General features: G+C 39.8%; 1 protein-coding gene across 2 annotated transcripts in view; it reads right to left on the bottom strand.

The window, feature by feature from the left end:
- Positions 1-3,487: 3,487 nt before the first annotated feature.
- Positions 3,488-8,410, bottom strand: part of LOC143348902 (protein Wnt-6) — a 50,530-nt gene continuing 45,607 nt past the window's right edge. For both annotated transcript variants that reach the window (XM_076779626.1, XM_076779627.1), the window contains 3 exons: positions 6,234-6,353; positions 5,959-6,158; positions 3,488-4,790 (listed from right to left, as the gene is read on the bottom strand). In XM_076779626.1, coding sequence (XP_076635741.1) covers positions 4,329-4,790; positions 5,959-6,158; positions 6,234-6,353 — 782 coding nt within the window. In that variant the 3' untranslated portion in view covers positions 3,488-4,328. The remainder of the gene's footprint in view (positions 4,791-5,958; positions 6,159-6,233; positions 6,354-8,410) is intronic.

Here is an 8,410-nt window from a genome sequence, read left to right as displayed (position 1 = left end):
GGTTACTGGGGAATTTTATCCTAGATCCTCCATTACGGATTTATTTCTCATTCGTTAACAATTCTAACCTTATTGTTAGCTTCTCTTAAGCATTTCAGGAACTAGTAATGGGACGTTTTCATAATAATTTATCGCCACCGTCAAGGAAAGATGTTAAATATAGAAATAATTAAGCTTAATTTAACTAAGAAACGATTGAAAGATACTTCTGATATGCAAGAGTTAGGTTACTGGGGAATTTTATCCTAGATCCTCCATTACGGATTTATTTCTCATTCGTTAACAATTCTAACCTTATTGTTAGCTTCTCTTAAGCATTTCAGGAACTAGTAATGGGACGTTTTCATAATAATTCATCTTAATTTAATTAAGAAACGATTAAAAGATACTTCTGATATGCAAGAATTAGGTTACTGGGGAATTTTGTCCTAGATCCTCCATTACGGATTTATTTCTCATTCGTTAACAATTCTAACCTTATTGTTAGCTTCTCTTAAGCATTTCAGAAACTAATAATGGGACGTTTTCATAATAATTCATCTTCATCGTCAGGGAAAGATGTTAAATATAGGAATAATTAAGCTTAATTTAACTAAGAAACGATTAAAAGACACTTCTGATATGCAAGGGTTAGGTTAATGGAGAACGTATAATACGCCATCTATGTATCGTTGAATAATAAAATACTATCGCAAGAATTAGTAATAGACGTTTTCATACTAATTCATGTGAAATATAGGGACAATTAAACTTAATTTAACTAAGAAACGATTAAAAGAAACTTCTGATATGCAAGAGTTTTGGTTAATGGAGAACGTATAATACGCCATCTATGTATCGTTGACTAATAAAATACTATTCGCAGGAATTAATAATAGACGTTTTCCTAACAATTCATGTGAAATATATGTCAGATATAGGGACAATTAAGCTTAATTTAACTAAGAAACGATTGAAAGACACTTCTGATATGCAAGGGTTAAGTTAATGGAGAACGTATGGCACGCCATCTATGTATCGTTGAATAATAAAATACTATTCGCAAGAATTAGTAATAGACGTTTTCATACTAATTCATGTGAAATATAGGGACAATTAAACTTAATTTAACTAAGAAACGATTAAAAGACACTTCTGATATGCAAGGGTTAGGTTAATGGAGAACGTATGACACGCCATCTAGGTATCGTTGAATAATAAAATACTATTTACAATAGGCTATTCCTATTCAATAGATGCACTAAACTTTCTCGTTAATGGATTACGCACCTATATTTCTAAAAATGAATAAAACACTCGTATCTGGGAGCAGCTGTAGATACGTTCTAAGAGGTTATGTGGATCTGTCGTCGTACGGTGAAAATTCCGTCGATCGAGACGAATTGCGAATCTGTCTGCTGTTTGTGAAAATAGTTGCGAAGTAACGATAACAATGGCTGCACTGAATCTCGTTGATGGATCAGATATATCTCTGAAAATTAATAAAACACTAGTAACTAAGAACAACTATGGACACGTTCTAAAAGCTAACATGAATACTCTCGTCGTACAGTGAAAATTCGATCGAAACGAATTGCGAATTTGGCTATCGAACGTGACCTTGGCATGCACTACCGCATCACGAAGCAGACGATATCGTTTAAATTACTACAATTAGCGTTATATCGTTAAATAATAGAGTACTATTCGTAACAGACTGTTGCTATGCACGAGGGAAATTAGTCACGAAGCAACAATAACAATGGCCGCACTGAACATTCTCGTTGATGAACCCACGCACATATATTTCTACAAATTAGCAACACATTCGTACCTGACAATGACTGTGGACTCGTTCTGGACGATAAGATGGACGATAGCTGCCGTTGTTCGACGAAAATTCCATTAATTGGGGCGAACTGAACACTTTATTTACCGAATTTGATATCGACAAGCACTACTGCGTAATGAAGACGCGACCGACGATCGTGCACGATGAGTCACGACCAGGACCGAAGGCGGTCGAGCCTGGACGACCAATCAGTACAATCGTAAATAAGTAGAGCACTGATTGGCTGAATACATTATCTTGCTGTAACAGCGGCACAATTTGAAAACCTAGGCGCAATGATATGCTTAAATACGAAGAAAAATATTTGATTAACTAATTGAAGAAAACTTTCGACAAGATATGCACTAATTTCTACGCTCTACATTTGACTGGATCCATTGATATGGTTACTGTATACGTAACTGTATGTATCTTTATGGATAGGATGAGATATTGTAAATGGGGTGTTTGTCATTTAAGATGGGAATATATATTGGCTATAAAGATGAGTTTGTTTTACTTCCAACCGAGAATTATGTAGGTAAATTTTAATTTTAATTAAGAATATATGGGGAGAAATTCGAGGCTGGACGTGGATGGTCGCAGACGTTATTGAGGCGTCCGAATGGAACGTTCGGTACGATCGACAGCGCTAATTTTCACGTTCAATAAACGGGCGTTTAGTGGTCGAAACGCGAGATGAGGGAAAAAGGGTTTCTCTGCGCGGAGTTTATGGCTTCCGCTATCGCCGAAACGCGGCGAACGCGCCACGATACGGCGCGAGCCTCCTTTCTGGCTTTATGGTGATGCGAAATTCCTCTCTCTCCAAGTCTCGCCGTAAAACTATTTTATAGGAGATGTAGACACCGGTTGTTTATTGCTCGCGCGACCTCTCCCGTGTACAAGGTCGAATTACAACAGCTAAAAGCCTGTGTTCTACATGACGCGTTAATATACGAGGCCTCCCAACTTCTCCGTTTCCCCCTCGGTCCTTGTACGGTCCCCCTCCCCAAAACTCGCGCGACGCCTTTCGACGCTTCGTCCTCATCCCCCTCATTTTTCCAAATATCAAACACAACAAAAAAATAAAATACATTTATCAAAATCTCTCTTTTGCTTCGACTCTAAAAATTCAAAAGGGTAAAAGTGGTCCTATTTTAATAAACTTTTGGAGATGAGGGGGCAAGAAAATTATTTTGTTTATGATCTGAACTTATGATTAAGGATTGTATAATCGCAAATTTCGAACGTTGAAAACATATTTGATTTGAATAGATAAATTTTTGGAAAAAGGGGGAGTATGAAATTTTGGACTTACTGTTGAGGGTTGGAGGGTTCTTCAGCAGGAATGGATCCAGGAATCTAATCGAAAATTTCATGAATGAATCAATTGTTGGGAAAGGAGTAAGAAAATTATTTTGGACTTACTGTTGAGGGTTGGAGGGTTCTTCGACAGGAATGGATCCAGGAATCTAATTAGAAATTTCGAACGTTAAAAAAAATCATCTTTTCTCTCGATTCCTGATTTAATTGAGCGTTCTACTTACCTTCTCGGAGACGTCTCGGCGTATGGAGGTCGAAAAAAAGCTCCTCCCAGGCGTTGGATAAAGTATAGTCGCCCGTGAGCGCGTTCCCACTCGCGCCAGGCAAGATTAACTCGCGTCGTTGATGTCGGGGAATAACGAACGACAATTCGCCCGAGGATACACGTTTTTATTCGCCATGTCACGCTGCACAATGTATAAACGACGTCGTCGATTCAGTCTTATTTACAGAAAATCGCGGGGAACGCAAGGGGGGGAACAAAAAAAGAACAAAAAACAAAAAAAAAAACAAAATGGTAGAAAGAAGGACAGATTAAGTACTTCGGGAAAAGCGCGGGAGGGGGGGAAAGCGGACAATCGTTTGCGCGCGAAGCGGAAACGCTTGAAACGAACAGCTGGAGATACCTGGAAAGCTTCGAACAATGGGAGACGAACGATCGTCCCTCTTACGACTAAAAGGAGCCATACTCGCGACGATTTATCGCACGACTAATCGCAACGACCTGTAATCCTAATGTGGATTTATCCCGTTACTATGAATCCGCCGTACGTCTAATTAAATACGTCCAAGAATTCACTCTTTCGACAATTTTTTTTCTATCATTCTGAATACTCTGAGTGGTCAGAAGCCTCGCCAGTCATTGCTACATTCGATATTTTTAATTATAAATCGTCGAACAAATATCAAGGGAATGCATTAACCTCGAGTATCTAAACGTTCACCAAAATGGCGGACGATAATAGCAGCAATTGTGTTTTCGTGCCTCGCTAGTCACTTCTACATTCGACATTTTGAACGATAAATCATCGAATAAATATCAGAGAAATATTCACCAAAATGGCTGACGCTAATCGTTGCTTGTCGTGCGACAAACCGGGACTCGTGGCTCCCATAACGCGTATATTACAGATGCTTAACCTAACCGGTCGTCGATCGTTCCTAGATCCTTCGAACCACTCACGACGACCATTTTCTAGCGGCAAGTGTTGATAGTCTTCTTCTCCAGGCAGGTGTTGCACGTGACCTCGCAACACCACCGAAATCTGCACTTGCAATTGGTCTTTTCCTTGACGATCCTGGTGTCGTAGCCTCTGCCGCAGCAGAGGAGCTCGCAGCCGTCGACGCCCTGGCTGGTGGAGTTGCATCGACGACCCTGGGTGCCCAGGGAGCCTGTCTTCCGGTTTGGTTTGCAGAAGTCGGGGGAATCTTCGCTGTAGATCAGATCGAATCGATCCGGAGGCTTGATAGTCGGACCCTCTGTGATGAAGCTGTGCCCGTCGTTGCTGGGGATCACCTTCGCCGCGCCGTCGAACGACTCCTTCAACCGGTTACCCACGTCGCGGAACGGCGGCATTTTCCGCCAACAGGTGCGCACGGTGCAGGAACCGGAAAGACCGTGGCACTTGCACTCCGTCCTCATGAAGTCCCTCACCGCCTGCGACCCCAAAGGAGACCCAAAGTCGCGGAATATTCAAGCCTCAGCCTTAGTTTCAATCTTTTAGGGATGCTACTGGGGGGGTCAATACCAGAAATTGATGTGTTCCAAGTGGTAGCTTACTTTGTGAATGTTGAGGACTTGCATTAATAGCTTTGAGTGTTTCTAATGAAGTTCTTAGGATCTGTGACCCCAAAGGACACCCAAAATGGCGGAATATTCAAGCCTCAGCGTTTAGTTCAATTTTTTAGGGATCAATACCAGAAATTGATGTGTTCCAAGTGGTAGCTTACTTTGTGAATGTTGAGGACTTGCATTAATCGCTTTGAGTGTTTCTAATGAAGCTTTTAGGATCTGTGACCCCAAAGGGGACCCAAAATGGCGGAATATTCAAGCCTCAGCGTTTAGTTTCAATGTTTTAGGGATCAATACCAGAAATTGATGTGTTCCAAGTGGTAGCTTACTTTGTATGAGGATTTGTGAATGTTGAGGACTTGCATTAATAGCTTTAGGTGTTTCTAATGAAGTTCTTAGGATCTGTGACCCCAAAGGATACCCAAAATGGCGGAATATTCAAGCCTCAGCGTTTAGTTTCAATTTTTTAGGGATCAATACCAGAAATTGATGTGTTCCAAGTGGTAGCTTACTTTGTATGAGGATTTGTAAATGTTGAGTTGCATAAATAGCTTTAAGTGTTCCTAATGAAGCTTTTAGGATCTGTGACCCCAAAGGAGACCCAAAATGGCGGAATATTCAAGCCTCAGCGTTTAGTTTCAATGTTTTAGGGATCAATACCAGAAATTGATGTGTTCCAAGTGGTAACTTACTTTGTATGAGGATTTCTGAATGTTGAGGACTTGCATAAATATCTTTAAATATTCCTAATGAAGTTTTTAGGATCTGCAACTCCCAACGAGACCCAAAATGGCGAAATACTGACACAAATGCTAGCACAGTGTGCTGACACTAAGTCCTATTGATTGATACGTTGATTATGTATGTTGAGGGCTTGCATAAATATCCTTGTGTGTTCCTAATGAAGTCTCCCACGATTTGCAACCCCCAACAGAAACCAAAAGCGCGAAATCGTAACATGTTGAGGACTTAAATGAATACCTCAAGATGTTAAACGAGGATTGTGATTATATTATGGATGATAAATGCGTACCAGTCGACCAGCGTTGTTGTTGTGAAGCTTGACCAGCGTCTTGATGTCGCTGCGTTTCCGGTAGGGCGCGTCCATGAAGTCTCGCGACTTTTTGAACCCGAATTTCACATTGTCTCCGCAGCCACCCCACTCCCAGTCGCCCTCCGTGGGCAGACTCTTCTCCAGCGAGGCGGTCCTTGCGAATTTACCGAGAGGATTGCCTGTGAGAATTCACAAAACTCGCGAAATCGCATTCGAACGAAGAGAATTGAACCGAGCTCCCCAACGACTGATACCTTTCGACGTCATTTTGTCGCAGGAACACTGGACCAGGTGACCCATGGTGCAGGCTCTGGTCACTGCATACGTCACTCCAGCTGCTGTGATAGCGTTCACGAACCCCGTTTCCCGCGTATCTGCAATCAGAGGATCCCACGATCGATTCTAATATGGTATTAGTTATGATAAAAATAAAAGAAAATTAAATTGCATGAGATTATTAATGGTTCTATAAATACTGCATATTTTAGGTAATTTCTCGAGTATTTCAGTACTATTTAACTACCCCCTTTAACTACACATTACCTGGAATAATTATTTTATTTCACCGAAAAATTTCAGCATCTAATCGAATTTTTTTCTCGAAAGTGGGTAGGAATTCAGGGATGTGTCTATTGACTAAAAATGATTGCAATCGACCCCTGCAATCGAAAATAATTTTTTCAGAATGATTTGAAATTTTTTAATTTTGTCGAAAAATTTGCTCCCTTCTCGAATTTTTTTCTTGAAAATGGTTAGGATTTCGAGGGTACGTCTATTCACCAAAAATGATTGTAATTAACCCCTTTAGCTAAAAGTAATTTTTTTAGAAAGATTTGAAATTTTTTAATTTTGTCGAAAAATTTCACACATTCTCGAATTTTTTTCTCGAAACTGAGTAGGATTTTGAGGGTATGTCTATTGACCAAAAATAATTGTAATTAAGCCCTTTAGCAAAAAATATTTTTTTTAGAAAGATTTGAAATTTTTTAATTTTGTCGAAAAATTTGCTCCCTTCTCGAATTTTTTTATCGAAAATGGTTAGGATTTTGAGGGTACGTCTATTCACCAAAAATAATTGTAATTAACCCCTTTAGCTAAAAATAATTTTTTTAGAAAGATTTGAAATTTTTTAATTTTGTCGAAAAATTTGCTTCCTACTCGAATTTTTTTCTCGAAAATGGTTAGGATTTCGAGGGTATGCCTATTAACCAAAAATGATTGCAATCGACTCCTGCAACCGAAAATAATTTTTTCAGAATGATTTGAAATTTTTTAATTTTGTCGAAAAATTTTCTCCCTTCTCGAATTTTTTTCTCGAAAATGGTTAGGATTTTGAGGGTACGTCTATTCACCAAAAATAATTGTAATTAACCCCTTTAGCTAAAAATAATTTTTTTAGAAAGATTTGAAATTTTTTAATTTTGTCGAAAAATTTTCTCCCTACTCGAATTTTTTTCTCGAAAATGGTTAGGATTTTGAGGGTATGCCTATTGACCAAAAATGATTGTAATCGACCCCTGCAACTAAAAATATTTTTTTCAAAATGATTTGAAACTTTTTTATTTCGCCAAAAAATTTGCCCCCTACTCGAATTTTTTTCTCGAAACTGAGTAGGATTTCGGGGGTATGCCTATTGACCAAAACTGATTGTAATCGACCCCTGCAACTAAAAATATTTTTTTTATAATGATTTGAAACTTTTTAATTTCGCCAAAAAATTTGCCCCCTACTCGAATTTTTTTCTCGAAACTGAGTAGGAATTCGAGGGTATGTCTATTGACCAAAAATGATTATAATCGACCCCTGCAACTAAAAATAATTTTTTCAGAATGATTTGAAATTTTTCAATTTCGCCAAAAAATTCGCCCTCTACTCGAATTTTTTTCTCGAAAATGCGCAGAATTTCGGGGTACATCTATTCACCAAAAATTATCGTAACCGACCCCCCTAACCAAAAATAATTTTTCTAGAACGATTTGGAACGTTTCAATTTCACCGAAAAATGTCTCCACCTACCCCCCATCGACTCTAAGTCTCTAGACCCGAAATTCGCTGATTTAAGTGCCCCAACGCTGACTCAAGGAGGATGCCTCGTTTCCTCTAGGTCGCTCGGGCCCCGCGACGAGGATATCGTGCATCGTGGGCGGAAGATTTCGGTCGTTCGCGACAGGTTGGAGACGATCCAGGGAGAGCAACGGGGGCCCCCGTAGCTCTGGATGGCGTGTGTATTCGGTTTCACCTGTCACGTCTCCACTCCATCATTAGGCGGACAATGCACGCCGGGAGTTCCACCCCTTTTCAAAACGGCAGATTACCACCGCCTCCGTCCAACGGCTCCCTGTCACCCATTGTCTCTCACCTGCCCGAGCATCCGGGTTTTGCAAATCCTCACCGATCCTTTATTTATTTTTCCCTTTGGTTTCCGCGTGTC

Source organism: Colletes latitarsis, chromosome 12, assembly GCF_051014445.1.
Source record: "Colletes latitarsis isolate SP2378_abdomen chromosome 12, iyColLati1, whole genome shotgun sequence".
NCBI lineage: Eukaryota > Metazoa > Arthropoda > Insecta > Hymenoptera > Colletidae > Colletes > Colletes latitarsis.
Note: the sequence above shows the minus strand (reverse complement) of the source record. Positions and strands in the feature narration are given on the sequence as shown.